Source organism: Hemiscyllium ocellatum, chromosome 43 (assembly GCF_020745735.1).
Source record: "Hemiscyllium ocellatum isolate sHemOce1 chromosome 43, sHemOce1.pat.X.cur, whole genome shotgun sequence".
NCBI lineage: Eukaryota > Metazoa > Chordata > Chondrichthyes > Orectolobiformes > Hemiscylliidae > Hemiscyllium > Hemiscyllium ocellatum.
In genome coordinates, this window is record NC_083443.1 from 13,945,145 (window position 1) to 13,965,099 (window position 19,955).

The 19,955-nt window shown below is 39.7% G+C and overlaps 1 protein-coding gene across 5 annotated transcripts in view; it reads left to right on the forward strand.

Annotated features, from left to right (window-relative positions):
• The window catches only part of LOC132835030 (A disintegrin and metalloproteinase with thrombospondin motifs 14), a 207,828-nt gene that overhangs the window by 4,885 nt on the left and 182,988 nt on the right, over positions 1-19,955 (forward strand). For all 5 annotated transcript variants that reach the window (XM_060854286.1, XM_060854287.1, XM_060854285.1 and 2 more), the window contains one exon: positions 14,309-14,456. In XM_060854286.1, coding sequence (XP_060710269.1) covers positions 14,309-14,456 — 148 coding nt within the window. The remainder of the gene's footprint in view (positions 1-14,308; positions 14,457-19,955) is intronic.

Below are 19,955 nucleotides of genomic sequence, written 5' to 3' on the forward strand. Positions count from 1 at the left end.
AGCGTTACGCCATTAACTTGAATCACACATACATTTCGGGTAATGTTAAAGGTCCCAGCCTATCGATTGGAACCAGAACAAGACACTGTTGGCTGTGATCAGAACGATTTTAGTATGTGTTGTAGAACAGGAGAATGCAGCAGTCATGTCAAGTATGCAGACTGTACATCCTATAGACTGACAGTTGAGATCAAACAGCATGTTTCTTCTGTTCTCAAAAAAGCAAGGTACTGACTCTACCAAACCAACCCATGTTCACAAAACTCTCAGCACAGTCTCCAACATGAGATGTAATTCCATGATTGGAAAGCATTTGCTAGATAAAATATTGTGTGTGCAAAGAATTATGCCCACACTTAAGATTCCTTTGGGCTTGCTATGAAGTCCACTTGCATGTACTGATATTAAATGTATAGTATGCATAGTCTTTGCAGGCAGAGAGCAAGCACATCAATGCACCTGTTTCAGTTCCACAAAATAGGTGAGAGCTATTGAGCAGGTTTAATTTTTAGGGCTGTGCCTTGACCAGTCAGAAGGAGAAAGTGAAGACTGCAGATGCTGGAGATCAGAGTCGAGAGTGTGGTGTTGGAAAAGCACAGCAGGTCAGGCACCATCCGAGGAACAGGAGAATTGATGTTTTGTGCAAGAGCCCTTCATCAGCAATGAGGATGAAGGGCTCTTGCTCAAAACATTGATTCCCCTGCTTCTCAGGTGCTGCCAGACCTGCAGTCCTTGACCAGTCAGAGTCAACAGGTCTGGTTTAAAGTTCAAGCCATTGAAGATATTTAAAGATATTTAACTGTTATCAGCATTAATGGGTGCATTCTCCACGACACAGCCTCTACTAATCTGCTTGCCTACTACTCATAATATAAATGTTGGCTTCCACCTGTATTGGTATTGTTGTAAATTGTCTTGATAGATTTGTCTTTTTTCAGCAATATTTGGGTGGTATGAGTGCTAAGTGAAAGATGAACTTGTGATTATATGGGAACATGAGGTTGGGGAGTCATAGCTGTTATAGAAACATGGCTGCAGGAGGAATGGGACTGGCAGTTCGATGTTTGGGGGTTTAGATGTTATAAGAAGGATGGTAAGGTCGGAGGGGGAGTGGAGGTTTTGATTGAGGAAAACATTAGTGCTGTACTGGGGCATATCTGAGGGATCGTCCAGTGAAGTTTTATGGGTGGAACTTAGAAATAAGAAGAGGATGATGGGATTGTACCATTTGCCCCCAGTAGCCAGGGGGGAATTGAGGAACAAATATGTAGAGAGATCTCCGCTATATGTAGGAATGATAACATTTGTAATAGGAGGAGATCTTCATTTTCCAAACATAGACTGGGGCTACTATAGTGTAAAGAACTTGGATAGTGAGAAATTTAAGTGTTCGAGAAAATTTCCTTTATCAATATGTAGATATGCCTACAAGAGAAGAAACAAAATCTGACCTTCTGTTCAGCAATACGAGAAGGCAAGTGACTGAGGTGTTAGTGGGGGAGCACTTTACGACTAATGATCATAATTCTGTTAGTTTTAAAATAGTTAAGGAATAGGATGAGTGTTATGAAAAAGTTAAAATTTTAATTGGCGTGAGGCAAATCTTGTTGGTATGAGGCAGGAACTTTCAAGAGTTGATTGGAATTGACTCCTCGTAGGTAAGAGGAAGGCTGGCAAGCTGGGAGGGTTTTGAAAGTGAGATAACTAGAATTCAGCAACATTATGTATTGTTAGAGTGAAGGGTAAGGCTGGTAACAGTAGGATGAATAAAGATATTAAGGCTCTGGTCAGGAAAAAGGAAGAGTCATATATTGGGCATATAGTTGGGATCAAGTGAATCTCTGGGTGTTAGAGCATTCCAATTCTGCAATCGGAGGGCAAAGAGGGAATATGAGAAAGCATTAGCAGATAAGGATAATCCAAAGAGATTCTGCAAGTATGTTAAGAACAAAAGTGCAACTAGGGAGTGAATAGGGTTGTATAAAGATAATTGAAGTGGTCTATGCAGGAGGTGGGTGAGATACTAAGCGAATATTTCACATCAGTTTTTACTGTGGAGAAAGAAATAGAGGCTAGGGAACTTGAGGAAGTAAATATTGATGCCTCGAAAATTGTTCACATTATAGAAGAGGGAATGCTGGAGATCTTAAAAAAAACTTACAGGTGGATAAATCTTCAGGACCTGATTTAGTGTATCCCAGAATGCTGTGGGAAGTTAGGGAAGAAATTGTGGATATATTTGTATCACCTACAGCCAAGGGTAAGGTGGTAGAAGACTGGAGAGTGTCTAATTTTATGCCTTTTTTAAAGAAAGGCTGTGAAGAGAAGCCTGGGAACTTTAGACCAGTGTGTTTGACATTAGTAATGGGTAAGTTGTTGGAGGGGATTCTGGTAGATAGGCTTTACATGCATTTGGAGGAGCAAGAACTGATTGTGGATGAGTATGGCTCTGTGCGAGGGAAATCAAGGTTCTGAGACATGATTGAGTTGTTTGAGGACGTAGCCAACAAAATTAGGGGTAGAGGTTGTCTACGTGGTTTTCTGTAAAGCCTTTGACAAGATCACATGGGATTTAGAGAGCGTTTGCCAATTGAATACAAAATTGGCTTAACAGTAAGAGACAGATGGTGATGGTGTAAGGTTTTTTTTCAGGCTGTGTTCCGAAGGGATTAATGCTGAGTCCACTTTTGTTTGTTATTTATATAAACAATTTGGATGAGAACCTAGGAGGGACGGTTAGTCGACTGCCAATGAACACGTGGCTGCAGGGCTGGTGTAGGAGGGAGGGCTTCAGCTATGTGAATCAATGGAATACCTTCTGGGGAAGGTGGGACCTGTACAAGAAGGACAGATTGCATCTGAACTGGAGGGGTACTAGTATCTTGGGTGGAAGGTTTGCTGGAGCACTTTGGGAAGGTTTAAACTAGATTGGCAGGGGAATGGGAACCTGAACTATGGATTAGATGATGGAGTAGGTAATGAACAGCCAGATACAGCATGCAGAGAGTCTGTGAAGAGGGATAGGCACTTGATAGGGCAAAGGTGCATTCAGTGTTATGGATCGAAGTGTGTCTATTTTTATGCAAGAAGTATGAAGAATAAAGGTGATGAATTCAGAGCATGGGTCAGTACTTGGAACTGTGATGTTGTGGCCATTATGGAGATTTGGATGTCACAGGAGCAGGAATGATTGTTGGATGTTCTAGGGTTTAAATGTTTCAAAAGGAATAAAGGGGAAGTGAAGAAGTGACATTTGCTAATCAGAGATAGTATCACAGTTACAGAAAGGAGATTGTTGAGGAGAGTTTGTCTATTGAGTCCGTATAGATGGAAGTCAGGAACAGGAAAGGAGCAGTCACTTTAATGGGAGGTTCTGCAGGCCCCTCAATAAAATAGACACAGGAACAGATTTGGAGGCAGATTTTAGAAATGTGCAGAAGTTATGGTGGTTGTCATGGGTGACTTTAACTTCCCTAATATTGATTGGAACCTTAGTGGAAATAGTTTGAATGGATCAGTTTTTGTCAGGTGTGTGCAGGAAGGGTTCATGATGCAATATTTCGACAGGCCGACTAGAGGGGAGGCCATATTGGATTTGGTACTTGGCAATGGTATGAGAAAGTACTTAATTGGGGGAGGGGAAATTACAATGCTATCAAGCAGGAGCTGAGGACCATAAATTGGGAACAGATGTTCTTGGGGAAATCCATGACAGAAATGTGGAGGTTATTCATGGAACACTTGCTGTGAGTGGTGGACAGATTTGTCCCACTGAGGCAAGGAAGGGATGTTAGGTTGGGTGACCAGGGATATAGAACAATTAGTCAAGAGGAAGAAGGAAGCTTGCTAAAGGTTGAGGAAGCAAGGATCAGACAGAGCTTTAAGGAGTTACAAGATAGACAGGAAGGAACTGAAGAATGGACTTGGAGCTAGAACTTGGAGTTTTAGCAGGTAGGACTAAGGAAATCCCTAAGATTTGACATTTGCGTGAGGACGGCCAGAGAGAGAGCAGGGCCAATCTGGGATAGTGGAGGGAACCTGCACCTGGAGTCAGAGGAAGTAGGGGAGATCTTTAATGAATTCTTCACTTCAGTATTGACTACTGAGAGGGACCTTGTCGTTTTTTGAGGACAGCTTGAAATAGACAGATATGCTAGAACAGGTAGATGTTATGAAGGAGGACTTGCTGAAAGTTTGGAAAACATAGCTATAGATTAATGCCTTTGGCTGGACGGGATGTACCCTAGGTTACTACATGACATGAGGGAAGAGATTGCTGCGCATTTGGCAATGATCCTTGTATCCTCACTGTCCACTGGAGTAGTACCAGATGATTGGAGGGTAGCAAATGTTATTACCTTGTTCAAGTAAGGGAATAGGAATAATCCGGGGAATTGCAGACCAGTCAGTCTTATGTCAGTGGTGGGCAAAGTATTGGAGGGGATTCTGAGACAGGATTTATGGTTACTTGAAAAACCACAGTTGGACACTATGGGTAATTTTAACAGCCTTGAGACTGATGCCATCAAAGGTGATGTCTGCAAGGCATTCTGTGCATAAATCACAGTAAGTTACCATGTATACACAGCAAGCAATTAGGAAGACAAATAATATTTTGGCCTTTACTGTAAGAGTTGAAGTACAAGAGTGAGAAAGTCTTGCTCATTATGCATGGCTTTGATGCGATCATACTTGGAGTACAGTTTTGATCTCCTTAGAAAGGATGGGTGTATTTACTTTGGGGTGCTACAAAGTTTCACAGGGTTGATTCCTTTAATAAGAGCGTTGTTATATGCTGAAATGGATCTCTATTCTCTGGAGGTGATGAGTTTTTGGAGAAATAGTAACAAATTCTTGGAGGATTTGGCAGGCTAACTTTGAGAGACTGATTCCCTTGGCAGCAGCATTTAGATCAAGGGATGATAGCTATTTAATGCTAAGGTAAGAAATTTCCTACTAAACAGGATACTGTATTCCCGAGAGGAGATGATCTTCACCCAGTGTGTATGTAGTGAGTTCTCACTTTATGTTGCCCTATTTTAAGTCATTTTGATTTAGCATCTTGTTTTTAAATGGAGTGATGTTGTCATTTACCATTGTGGGTGTAAGTTTTAAATTTACCTTTCTTTTAAAAGTTTATCTTGTTTATAAATAGTGACTGAAAAATATACAGTAACTTGCAAGGTTTTATGATTGTATTTTTTTTAATGGGAAAAGTTCTTGAATTTAACTGAAGTGTTTATATTAGATGGGAAGACTTGTTCTGCAAAATGTTGTTCATTTAAATTTATATGTTTCAGGAATGCAATGACAATGTTAGGTTAGGAGATCAAGAAGTCATGTGTCCCAATCCCATTCCTGTGCTGTACTGTTAGGCTGCATTCTGTTGGGATTAGAATATTGAGGTGAACTTAAAGTGTTTAAAATGACAAAAGGAGCATACAGAAGATATTTCCTTGGGTATAGCAATGCATAGGAAATGAATGCAATTTGCTTTGGATAATGCAGGAAATACATTTTCATTTAAAAGTTGCAGAACCATGGAATTCTCATTCCCAAAAATGCTGGGCATTTACAATTTTCGAGGTTAAGATCAACTGATTCTTATTGGGTAGAGTTATTTACTGACTAAGGTTAATTAAATGCTGTAAAAAGCTTGAGGGGCCGAATGGCTTTCTCCTGTCCTTGTAGCATGATCGCAAATGGTAGGCTTACAGTACAACTTGTAGTTTCATTTTGGCTGTACAATTTTGTAAACATTTATTTAATGTTTGAACCAGTGTAAACATTAAGCAGGGATATGTCCAGCTATGCCATCAGCCTCTACAACTTTAGTGCAAGTAAATATTGCAGGGCCATTAATTTTCACAGTAAAGTTTAATGCTCATCAGGTCATATTCTTTTCCCCATTATATTTCCTTTCTTCCCTGCTTTCTCATTCATTAAAGAGCATGTGAAAATTTGGGTGTGGCAATGGAAAGCAAATGACTGACATATAGTGAAGAACTGGTTGTAGGTTATGATGGTTTTGCAGTTGGAAAAGACCATTGAAGGCAAGAGGGTTGTGTTTATAATGAAAGGGAAGGTTATGCAGTATTACCATTTAATTTTTGGTGACAGAAGTCTGAGGTGTGGTGGAAGCAGAAAGGTGGGGCGGGGAGAGAGAGAGAGAGAGGGAGAGAGATCAGGTATTACTGAGATGGAGAAGTAAAGAGCTGCTACAATTTCAGGAAGTTGAAAATTTTCCTACATTCCAGTCCCCAGAGATTATGCTCTTGGAATTGGTCACTCCTGCCACCTCTCTGCTGGCCTGGGTCTTTGTAGATCATCTTGTCACTCATGGAGAAGAGCATCTCTAGCACTACTCCAGCACCTCCAGGAATGTACCAGAGACAGCCTTACTATTCGTATCTCAATAAACTCCTCTTTCAAAAAATAAACAATCTGGTGGAAGTGACTGTTAACATAATAATGTAGAAAATAGGAGCAAGTGTAGCCATTCAGCCTGCTTTGCCATGCTTTATGATCATGGCTGATCATCTAACAGTAGCTTCTGCTTCTTCTCCAATATCCTTTGATCCCGAAGTCCCAAGTGCTATATCCGATTCCTTTTTGAAATCATATCTCGTTTTGGCTATGTCTGCTTTCTATGGTAGCGATTTCCACCGGCTCACCAATCTACCAGACTCCCAGTGAAGATATTTCTTCTCTTCTCAATCCTAAATGGTTACCCTGTGTCCTTAACCTGTGGATTCCCTTGCCATTGGGAACATTCTTTATGTCTACCCTGTCTAGTTCTGTTAGAATTTCATAGGCTTCTCATTCTTTTGAACTCCCTGAACAGAATCTTTATTAATTTAGTGTCTCTTTGCAGGAATCAGTCTGGTAAATCTTTGCTGTGCTCCCTTTATATCAATAACATCCCTTATCACATAAGGAGACCCAATATTCCAGGTATGGTCTCAATAAGGCCCCATATATTTGCATCACAACATCTTTGCTCCCCTATTTGAATCCTCTTACATACCATTTTCTGTCTATACCACCTGCTGTATCTGCATGCTCACTTTCAGCGACTGGCGTACAATGGCACCGAAGTCTCATTGATTATACCCTTCTCTCAATTTATAGCCATTTGGGTGGTAATTTGCCTTCCTGTTTTTGCTATCAAAGTGGATAACCTCACATTTATCCACATTAAACTGCATCTGTCATGCATTTGCCTGATAAGCTGGTCCAAATGCTACTACATCTCTGAATCTTCCCTCTAGCTGACCCTCCCATTCAGATTTGTCATCTGCAAATTTGAAAATATTACATTTAGTTTCCTCATCAACATATATTGTGAATGGTTGCAGTGTTAGCACTGATCCTTGTGGTATACCCCACTGTTCGGTGCCTGCATTCAGAAAGACCTTTTCCATATCGTTTCCTGTCTGTCAACCAGTTTTTGATCCATGTTGATACACTACCTCCAGTTCCATCCATTTTAATTATCTGCACTACTCTTTTCTGTGGACTTCATTGAAAGCCTTCTGAAAATCCAAATTAACCACTTTCATTGGTTCTCCCACATCAACTCTACCAGTTGCATCCTTGAAGAATTCCACCAGATTTGTCGAGCATCATTTCCCTTTCATAAATCTATGTTGACTCTGTCCTATCCTGCCACTGTTTTACAAGTGCTGTGCTATTAAACCTTTTACAATGGACTTTAGCATTTTCCCCACTCTCAATGTTAGGCTGACTGATAATTCTCGATTTTTCTGTCTACCTTCCTTTTTCAACAGAGGGCTTACGTTAGCTACAGTTCAATTTGTAGGGACTGTTCCAAAGTCTATAGCATCTTGGAGGATGACCAATCTGCATCCACTGTTTCTCAAAACACTTCCTTAAGTACTCTACGATTTAGATTATTAGACCCTTGGGACATACCAGCATTCAACCCCATCAATTTCCCCAACACCATTTCCCTACTAATACTGGTTTCCTACAGTTCCCCTCTGTCTCTAAATATTGTGTTCCCTACGTTTCTGGTATATTATTTGTCCTTTTTTGTGAACACAGAACCAAAGTATGTATTTAATTGCTCAGCCGTTTCTTTGTGCCCCACTATAAATTCTCCTGATTCTTATTGTAAAGTACCTATATTTATCTTCACCAATCTCTTTCTGTTCACATACTGATAAAATTTTGAGTTAGTTTTTAGGTTCCCTGCAAGCTTATTCTCATACTCCATTTCCCTTTCTTAATCAATCCATATCCTCCTTTGCTGAATACAAAGTTGTTCCAACTCCTCGGGTCTCTTGTTTTTTTTCTGGTTGATTTGTATGACTCATCCTTAAGTTTAATACTTTCATTAATTTTCCTTGTAAACCATGGTTTGACCACTTTGCTGTTTTACCTTTGAGCCAGACATGAGTGTATCGCCTGGGAGGATAGTTGACGTGAGTGACCTCGCAACCTTTACTTAATACTTGGATGAGCACTTGAAATGTCATAACATTCAAGATTATGGACCTACTTCTGGAAAGTGGGATGAGTGTATATTTAGAGTAGCTTTGGTACAGATTTGACCAACTGAAGGGCTTCTTTTGTACTGTATGATCCTATGAACAATTGTTGCATTAACCCATGTGCTCTTTGAATGTTTGCCATTGTCTTTCCACTGCTTTCTGTTTTAAGTCATGTTTCCAAATATGTCATGGGCAAGTCATGTCTCATACCATAATAGTTTCCTCTATTTAGATTCAGGACCCTAGTCTCAGAATCACTGTTCACCTTAATGAAGAATTCTATCATATGATGGATGTTCAGCCTCAAAGGCAACTAGATTGCCAATTATTCCTTTCTCATTGCGCAATACCCAGGTTAGGGTGGCTGTTCTCCAGTTGATTCCTCAACATATTAGTCTAGAAAACTATCCCTTATACACTCGAGGAATTCTTCCTGGATGATATTGTTACTAATCTTTCAGCTCTGATCTCCAGCATCTCCTAACTAATTTGATTTGCCCAATCTACATGCAGATTTAAAATTATAATGTATTCCCAACATCACCCCAATTAGTTTGGGGCCTGTGTACAACCATCACTAATTTTATTTTTGCACTTTGGTGTTTCTCAGCTCTGTCATTACAGATTCCATATCATTGGAGCTAATATCCTTCCTTACTATTGCATTCGTTTTAACTAGCCAGAAATGCAACTCCACTGCCTTTTCCTTTGTGCTTATCCTTCTTAACTATTGACTATCCACGGATGTTTGGTTCCCATTCCTGTTTGAAATCTCTACTATATCATACAAGTTATTGTCTATTTCTCTGATTAATGCATCCATTTTATTGCAAATGCTCTGTGCATTAAGGCACAAAGCCTTAGAGCTTGTCTTTTTAACATTCCCTGTCCTGTTCCTATTATTTTTCACTGTGATTTGATTTGATCGCAGCCCTTCATTTCTCTATATATCAATTTCCTTATTCCCTTTTCTGTCTTTTGTTCTTGTTCTTGATTCTCCTTCCTCTGACTGCTTCTCTAGGTTCCATCCCTCCACAATCTCTCTTTTGTCAGGTGATTTTACACTTTAGTGACAGTCTGGAATGCTCTATAAATTCTTCTCAGGAAATGAGTGAGCTGCCCATCGTGGTAAAAGTTCAGTGGAAGTTGAAAGTTAAAATGACCAGGCCCCTCCTGCTAATTTCAGATGAGTTTGTCATTTCCCCACTCTGCCCATTTTAAAGTGGCTCCCAGTTAATATCCTCACTATTTAAATTTTTGCCTTTCAATGCCTGCGCTGGTTCTGTGGAAGAGTTACCTATGTGACCACTTGCCCTTAATTTCTTTGCCAAATATTGTGTCTCCTTTTCTAAAACAAAATACATCAAAATTTTAAGACTATTAAGGTTTTTTCCAGATTGCTAATGTTCCTGCTATGTTTAAAGAAATTATACCAATATTTCGACTAAAACATTTCTCTTTCATTTTCTTCCCATACCTTTCAGTTCCACTTCCAGTCTCCTGCTTAGCATCCTTCCATGGCGTTGCTCTAATACATAAGAGACACTGCAGAAATGTAACTGCTAGTGAAGTGAAATTTTTAGACTGCTGGCTACTGAAAGTTATACCATCAGAATATAAATGAACTCATTTTTGTTCAAAGATGCTGTTGTTTTCTAAACTAGTAATCCAGAGGTTGAGGCTTATGCTATGTATTCATAGATTCAAATCTTAATGTCGTAACTAGCAGAATTTAAATTTAATTAATAAAAGCTGCAATTGCAAGCTAGCTGTGATGGTGATGATCAAACGATCATTTATTTGTTTCAAAAACAAATTCTGGTTCATGACTGTCTTTTTAAGAAAGGCAATATACCATTCTTGTCTGATCTGTAAGTGACTCCAGAACCACAGTAGTAGCTGACCCTTAACACCCCTCTGAAACGGTCTAGGAAACAACTCAGTTCAAGGGCAATTAGAGATGGCCAGACTAATTCTGGCCTTGCCTGTAATTCCATATCCCAGAAAAGAATTTTGAAAAAATGTGATGAAACTTTTGTTCCAAATCATCAATATTTTTTATTTTTTTGCCAATTTAACTCACTTGATTTTGATCTTTAATGCTAGTTCTGACATGATGGACTGAATGGCCTCCTGTGCAGTTACACTTCTGTGAGTAAGATTTTATCATAGTACAGTAACCTTATCTCAATTTTTAACTTCTGCAATTCAAGTCACAAATTTACCTATAAATAAAGCTCCTCTTGACCAATTAGTGAGTTGACAACGTTTCAATAATTCTGTTCAGTATGACAGAAGCTGGTTTCCTGACAATCCTGCAAGAGATACATATAAAACTAATGCTGAAAACCCAAAGTGCTGCACAAAATGAATTTCACTGCTATTTTGTTGGCCAGCCTAAGTTGGTTGCTATACATCAAAATTTTAGTAGACTGGAGAAAATTGTCGTGTTAAACAAAGAAACATAGAAAGGAGCAGGAGGAAACCATTCAGTCCTTCAAGCCTGCCCTGCCATTCATCACGACCATAGCTGATCATCTGACTCAATAGCCTCTGTCTGATTTTGCCCCTGCTTTCCAAATGCTCTGCTATATAGTCCTTGATAACCGATTCAAGAATTTTCCCTACTACTGATGTCAGGCTTACTGGTCTGTAATCTTAGCTCAAGTCTAACTGAAAGTATGATATATTAACCCTCACACTTGGAACTACTGAAAGCTTAATCTGATATCTTTTTCCCAAAAGTCTGTTAATATAAATTGAAAGTTGTTTGAAGGCTTTCGTAGTGAGATCTGTGCCCATAAATTTGTCTTATTCAATATATATTTCCTTTGGCATGTTTTGTTAGTTTTAGCCATGTTGTTTGGAAGAGTGAAGGAAGACTGGATGGAGGAAAAACCGAATAGAGGGGCGGTGATGGTGTGCTTTCCTGCAGTCATTGTAGACATCTTTTAAAATATTAGCTAATGCTAGGTGTCAGCAGTTGTGCCCTTTAAAAATGAAGACCTACCTCGAGGAGTTAAACAGCTACCTTGGAAAGAAGGTGGAGAATAATTTAAAATGCAACACAAATAGAAACAAATTTTGAAGACTCGGTATGTCATTTCTGAAAAAGTCAATGATCAATTCTGTTGTATTTAGTCAATTTAAAGGCTTAGCTGCTGAGTATGACCTTAACAAAAAAATTTGAAAGTTTAAGTCATACTGTGAACGTTTTATAAGTAAACAAACAATTAGTGACCACTGAAACTGATTTTATGGTAACATTGCATTTTTTTACAAATGTGTAGACCGTCTGATCATTTCAGTTTGGTAGTTATAACTTTTTCATTATCTTCCACGATATTAGTTATTATAGTTAGCACTGCTGTCTCACAGCGCCAGGGACCCAGGTTCTATTCTAGCCTCGGGTGACAGTCTGTGTGGAGTTTGCATTTTCTCCCCTTGGCTGCATGGTTTTCCTCCAGGTGCTCAGGTTTCCTCCCACAGGAAAGATGTACAGGTTAGATGAATTGGCTATGCTAAATTTCCCATAGTATTCGAGGATGTGTAGGTTAGGTGCTTTAGTCAGGGGTAAATGTAGAGTAATAGGGTAGGGGAAAGGACCTAGATGGGTTGCTCCTCGGAGGGTTGGTGTGGACTTGTTGATCTGAATGGCCTGTTTACATACTGTAGTTATTCTATAATTCTATCTCATGCCAACTATAAATGCTGTTTTTTTTCAGCAAAGACCTTCACGCTATTAGTCACACCTCGATTAAAAATTAACAAAGAATGTTGAAAATCTATATCACGTCAGTCTATATCTTTTGAGATCATTATTTCCAGCAGAATTAGAAACTATTTTAAAACTGTATTCAAGCAATCATTGATTTCTAAATTGCTGAATTGAATCTTAATCTAAATTGCAATGGAGCTGTCAAACAATGAAAGGAGTAGAGAAGCAGGATAGATTCAGCATCATGTCAATTCCTAACTTCAGTGACCGTGAGTCCTTAGAGCAAAGCTAACCACAGTGTGTTGCTAATTTAGGTAAGTCATTCAAACAGGACCAACAAGTGGGTAGTGTGGGAATTAAAATATAGTTCCTGTGTTGCCCACTGTATTCTTAGGCTGTATTTGAAGCAACTTTATTGGCTATGTCAAAGAAACTTTACTTCGTAACTAGATTGGTCAGTCCTTCAACTCTTTCCCTCAGCTGAGAGAACTTGATGCTGACAATAGTCAGAATTGAATTGTATTTGTATAGCTGCAACCCATTCTTTGCTAGTGTAAATATATTTTTAACTGTCTGGATTATATTTATTTCAACTTAATTTATGATAGGCTGTTTTTTTTTCACCCCAAGTGTCAGATGAACATGCCCAGAAATGCCCATAAAGGCAACACATTTCAGCAAAGATAGTTCAGGATATTCCTCATCACTTGGAGATATGCTGAGCTTCTCATTAATCCATGGAGGCATCAGGATAAGAAAAATTTCCAAAGTCTGCCTCAAGATCAAGCCACAGGTGCCAGAAAATCCACAAGCACATGAAACCATAGAGAAGCTCAGCCTCCAGTACTTGACTCTTGGTCAGTTGTGGTTATATTGACATTGGGGCTCAACATGAGGTTCAGCACTGGCTTTTCTGACCGAGTGCTTCACCGGATTCTGGCCTGCAGCAACCAGGAACTGTTCCTCAGTATCCTCCCTTGTGTCCTCACTAAAAACATGGCGCACACCGCCTCTACATAACCGTTACATTTCATATAGTCCTCCCACATCGTTTGCTACTCTGTATGCTACTTAATAATAAGCTTCCCATGGTGCAGGACTAACTTTCTGTGTAGTTGTTGGCGTGCTTAACAAATGTATCCAATACCTCATTGCTTTCTGCATTTTCTTTGTCTTTTCACTAAAAGAGTTTCAATTTATTTGTTAAGATTTCAAATATACTTGAAACTCTCCACTTATGAGTGGATGTTTTTAATTCAATTGATGAATATTGACAGTCTATTCAGCTGTAACAAGCAACAAACTTTGTTTGATCCTGTCCATCTGACATTTCACCTAACCACCTAACATGGACTATTTAATGGCTGGACGTCTGGTTGATTTTTCTTGGCTTAGTCCAGAATGTTAATGCTGCACTTGAATGTGGCAATTTTTAACCTTTGACATTTTCTGTAAAATGCATCACTTGATGTCTTTGTCTAGCAGGTAGTTTGGAGGAGCCAACCTGCTTCTAAATGGAGTGCAAGTGCTGCTTAACTAAAGCAAACCAATAAAATCTTTTCTCAATGCAGTGGGGGCAAAGTATGAAAACATGACTTGCTGTTTTCTAACGCCAATTTGACTAATAGGAAATGTTTATAGCAAACAAATGGCAAGGCGAATAAAGTTTGACATGAACTTTAATTTTCTAGTCCAGATATTCATACAAAAAGTAAAATTAGGGTGGACATTTGAACATTAAATTATTAGATATCATTAACTTTGTACTAAAAGTGAATTTTCAATTATATAATCTCACATTGTCTTTTGACCCTTCTGGAAATGCATGAGGTTGTGAATTTGAAATCAGTTTCCCTAATTTTGCTGTGTTATTTAACAACTCCTGCCAGAGATGACAGTGAGGAATTGTGGAACATTTTCCCAGCTGCAAGCCTCTTAATGACTGACTGTGTAAGATGTTGATATTTTTATGAACATTTGAAAACTCTGTGGGCCCCCTCTTGATAACTTGTGCAGAAAAGTTACTCATTCTGGTAACTAAATTATGTATAATTGCCCTCTTTATATTTAATAGGCTGGATTGATTCGTGCAGACACTGGCGAGTTTTTCATTGAGCCATTGGAAAAAGGGCAGCAGGCACAGGAAGAAAAAGGTCGTATTCATGTGGTGTATCGTAGACCCTCTATCAAGCAAGCAGTATCACAAGACCTACATGTTGAAGGTATTGAGAGGATTAAAACTATTGATAGTTTCAGTGGAAGTACAAAAAAAAAATGAGCTTGTTAAAGCGTTGATTATGTTATTAAACCCAACGCAGTCTCTAGAATAGATTTTGCACATTAACATTGCATAATATTAAATGCTGTTTATTTAGAGAACATTAATTTGATTACCTTGATTGCATCTGTGTCCTTTCTAAGTTTTTAATCTACTTGCACAATTTATTGAATGCGCATATGACATCTGCATTATAGTGTGTGTTATCTTAAACATTCTTAAGTTTTTGTATGAAATTAAAATAGAAACAAATTATAATAAAGAAAATTCTCTGATTTCAGGTACTGATTGGTAATTATCTTACACACTTAACTAACATAACTTGAATTTGTAGGTCGGCTCAGTATATTCACTTCAGTGCTTTGCATTCCTGTGTTGTATGTTGAATTCTTTAAGGCCGTTTTTACTGGAATTTTTTCATCTTGCTATACAGGCAAGGTTTCAGTGAAAAAGGGCAATATAAGAATTGAACTGTTTGGACACCCTCTGAAAATCTGTTTCATATGTCTCACCGAAGTGCATTAAGTTTTGTATGTTAACTGCGCAATATAAATGAGTCATAGACAGAAATCTCAAGGCAAAGGTCAGTGATGTTGCTCAGCAGTATTTTTCTCTCATTGGTTAGTGCGCTTTGCGGGGCCAGATAGCCTGTGGAAATGAGACGTGTGTTATTAGATGTACAATGTGAAAGCCAATCAAATTATACCATTCCTAGATGTTTAACTGTCCTGAGACCTACTCTGTCCAATTCATTATATTTTCATTGCCTTCTGTGAAACCCTCTGACTTGAGACTGAATATGCCAGAAACGATGGGGTTATATACCTGGGATGTTTAAGTATGTTTTAAGTATCCTTTTGATTCCAAATGGAGCCTTAAATTCAAATCATGATTTTTAATTGAAATCCATAGTTCTGGATTTCCGCTGTGCTTAATTCACCAGAGTTCTACTTCAGGACAGAAAATAATGGCCACAATGATTTAGTTCCAAAATTATTTCTGTTGGTTATGTAGCATTCTAAGGAATGTAAGGCAGGAAATTTTTGCAGATTGTTCCTTGTGAAGAAAGATATTTGGATCGGGAAGCTACCAAGCAAATTCACTGGAGTTGGAATTCCTGACATAGACCTAGAAAAGAATTAGACTTGTTTGCTTCCAGAGTTGGTTTAATACTCCCCTTTTGTACTGATGACTTTGATTTAAGAGATTTGAGGCAGATTAGACACTGTAATTCTACACAATTGTGATTTTCCCTGAAAAAGAGGCATAATTCAGATGAGCAAAGCAGATAATGTTGAACATTCTAGGCAACCTAGAATTTGAACCTAGAACCTTCTGATTAGAGGGCACATGTTGTTCTAATTGCATTAAAATGGAAGCCCTAGGTTTGAAATATGTTTTACACAATATTTAATTTAGGGTGTCTTGGGTAATTTACTTCTATGTAATTGTAATCTACATTATGTGCAAATTATTTTGCTATATTTGTCTTTAATGTTATAGGTCTATGTTCTCTTTCTCATACAATTTTTACAAAAAACTGTTCGAGTCATAGAGGTGTACAACACAGAAACAGATCTTTTGGTACAAATTGTGTGACTAGATATTATAAATAAATCTCTTCCCGTTTTTCAGCATTTGGCCCATAACTCTGTAATCCTTTCCTAATCATATACTCATCCGATGCTTTTTAAATGTTGTGGAGATGTTGGCGTTGGACTGGGGTGGGCAAGGTACAGAAATCAATGCAGTTTTTGATAACGGTCTGTCATGTTTTTCAGATTTAGAAATGGCTTGTTGTTAAGATGATAATTGGCGCTTCATTAATGTTTCATTTTTTATTTGCTGATCTCTGGCTCACTGGCAGTGCTTTTGCTTCTGAGGCAACTGGTGTGGTTTCAAAACTCACTGAGGAGCTTGAGCACAAAGTGTTGACTGCCAGTGCAGTGTTGAGTTACAAGTTAGGTCAATCTTTAAATGAAGGACCCAACTGTACTCTTGAGTAGATGTTCATTTCCAATAGTATTGGGAGAAGAGCAGGACGGTTCTTATGAATAACGTTCATCTCCTTGCAATTCCATCAAGCATGTTTTCATTTTTATTGGTTTTCTGTGCCTACACAGTTCAAAATGAATTAGTTGCCTCTTAGAGCCTGAGAGGTGGCACAGTAACTCAGTGTCTCACAGCACCAGGGACCAGGGTTTGATTCCAGCCTCTGACGACTGTCTGTGTAGAGTCTCCCCGTGTCGGGGAAATGTTGAGTAATAGATATGGGAATGGGTCTGGGTGGTTTACTCTTCAGAGGGGCGTTGTGGACATGTTGGGCCAAATGGCCTGTTTCAACACTGTAGGGATTCTATGATTCTAATAACCTTGTGTCACTTGATTTTTGACCTTTTAAATGTTGTAATTATATCACCTTCCACCACTTCCTCTGGCAGCTCATTCCATACACGCATACCCTCTGCATGAAAAAGTTGTCCCTTAGGTCCCTAAATCTTTCTCCTCTCAACTTAAACCTATGTCCTCTAGTTTTGGACTCCCCCACCCTGGAGAAAAGATCTTGGCTATTCACCCTGTCCATGCCTTTGTGATTTTATAAACCTTTACAGCTCCACTGCTCCATGGAAAATAGCCCCAGCTTATTCAGCCTCTCCCTATAGCTTAAATCCTCCAACATCCTTAATCTTTTCTGAACCTTTCAATTTTCACAATATCCTTCCCATTGCAGGGAGACTAGAATTGTACGCAGTATTTCAAAAGTGGCCTAACCAATGTCCTGTACAACATGACCTCCCAACTCCTATACTCAAAGGCAAGCATATCAAGTGTCGTCTTCATTGTCCTATCTACCTGTGGCGACTCTTTCAAGGAACTATGAACCTGCACTCCAACGTCCCTTCGTTCAGCAACACTCTCCAGGATTTTACCGTTAAGTCCTGTCCTGATTTGCCTTCCCAAAATGCGGCAAGTCCTATCTATCTAAATTAGATTAGATTACTTAGTGTGGAAACAGGCCCAACAAATCCACACCGACCCTCCGAAGAGCAACCCACCCAGACCGTTCCCCTACATTTACCCCTTCACCTAACACTCTGGGCAATTTAGCATGGCCAATTCACCTAACCTGCACATTTTTGGACTGTGGGAGGAAACCGGAGCTTCCAGAGGAAATCCACGCAGACACGGGGAGAACGTGCAAACTCCACACAGACAGTTGCCCGAGGCGGGAATTGAACCTGGGTCTCTGGTGCCATGAGGCAGCAGTGCTAACCACTGTGCCATCATGCCACCCATATTAAACTCCATCTACCACTCTTCGACCCATAGACCCATCTGATCAAGATCCTAATGTACCTTCTTTGCTGTCCACTAACACCTCCAATTTTGGTGTCACCTGCAAATTTACTAACTGTATTTCCTATGTTCACATCCAAATTATTTACACGGGAACGTTGATTATCCGAAGGAGGTGGGCGGCACTATTTTGTTCAGATAATCGATTTTGTTTGATTAATTGATTGATAACTCCTCTGGGGTTTGGAGTTTTAAAGTTTGCTCTCCTTTCAGGAGACTGCATCTGCACACAGCACGAGCCCCTGTCCCCAACACCTCACCCGTTCCTGCCCCCCCCACCCCAACCGTCCAACACCTCCCCCTGACACAGACCCCCACCCTTCTGGCCCCACCCCCAAAACATGCCCCAGCCCCCATGACCCCCCCCCCCCAAATCCAGCACCGCCCTACCCCTTCTCTGGGGCAGTGCGCACACGTGCACACACACTTGCCCTGTTGGGCAGATTATCTGGGGAAGGGGGTGAGTTTAGGGTACACTCTAGAACACCAGGGAAAGTATGGGGAGAGAGAGGGCGGGAGGTCAGTCATTTGGAGACTCTGCCTGTTTAATCACTGTAAACAAAAGACACAATCACTGTTAGAAACACATCTAATGTTTCTATGGGACCTCGAGATCCCCTTTGGATAAACCGATTTTCAGATAATTGGCATTCAAATAATCGAGGTGCCACAGTATATAAATGACAAAAAGCAGTGGACCCAGCACTGTTCCTTGTGGCGCAACGTTGGTCACAGGCCTCCAGTCTGAAAAACAAACCTCCACCACCACCTCAGTCCTCTCTCTTCAAGCCAGTTCTGTATCTAAATGACTAGTTCTCTCAGTATTCCATGTGTCTAACCTTACTACCCAGCCTACCATGTGGAACCTTGTCGAACATCTTATTGAAGTCCATATAGGTCATGGTCACTAGTTTACCATCATCAGTCCTCTTCGTTACTTCTTAAAAAAAACTCATCAAGTTAGTGGGATTTCCTACGCACAAAGCCATGTTGACTATCCCTAATCAGAGTAAATTAGGGATTTACTCATCTGGTTCCACACATAAGTGGCCTTGCTGATTTTTGAGGAGCATTCTCTCCCTAGTTACCCTTTTATCCTTAATGTATTTGTAAAATCTGTTTGGAGGTTCCTTAACCCTATTTGCCCTGTTGATCTCCCTCTTAAGTATATTCCTATTGCCTTTGTACTCTTCTAAGGATTCAGTTGGTCTTTGCTGTCTATACCTGACACATGCTTCCTCCTTATATGTGACCAAAGCTTCAATTTCTCTCGTCATCCAGCATTCCCTATTCTTAGCAGCCTTGCCTTTCAACCTAACAGGAACATACTGTCTCTGGACACTCATTATCTCATTTTTGAAAGCTTCACATTTTTCCAGCCATACCTTTACCTGCAAACATCCCCCCCCCCCCCCCCCCGTCCCCCAATCAACTTCTGAACGTTCTTGCCTAATACTGTCAAAATTGCCTTACTCCAACCTCAACTTTTGGATCTGATCTATCCTTTTCCATCACTATTTTGAAACTAATAGAATTATGGTCGTTGGCCCCAAAGTGCTCCCCCACTGACACCTCAGTCACCTGCCGTGCCTTACTTCCAAAGAGTTGGTCAAGCTTTGCACCTTCTTTTGTAAGTGCATTCACATATTGAATCAGAACATTTTCTTGTACACACTTGATAAATTTCTCTCCTCCCAAGCATTTAACACTATGGCAGTTTGGAAAGTTAAAATCCCTTACCATAATTGCCCTATTTCCTTACAGACATGGGAGCTCTCCTTACAAATCTCTTTCTCAATTTTATGCTGACTATAGTATAGTCCCAATAAGGTGATCATCCCTTTTATCTTTTAGTTCTATCCAAATAACTTCCCTGGATGTATCCCCAGGAATATCCTCCCTAAGTACAGTCGTAGTTTTATTCCTAATCAAAAACACCACTCCTCCTCCACTCTTGTGCCCGCTGTCCCCACTTTCTGTCATCCCTATAGTATCTATACCCTGGAACATTAAATTGTCCTCCTGTCCATCCCTGACCCATGTCTCTGTATTCCAGTCCCTTTTTACCAACTATGCCCTGAGTTCA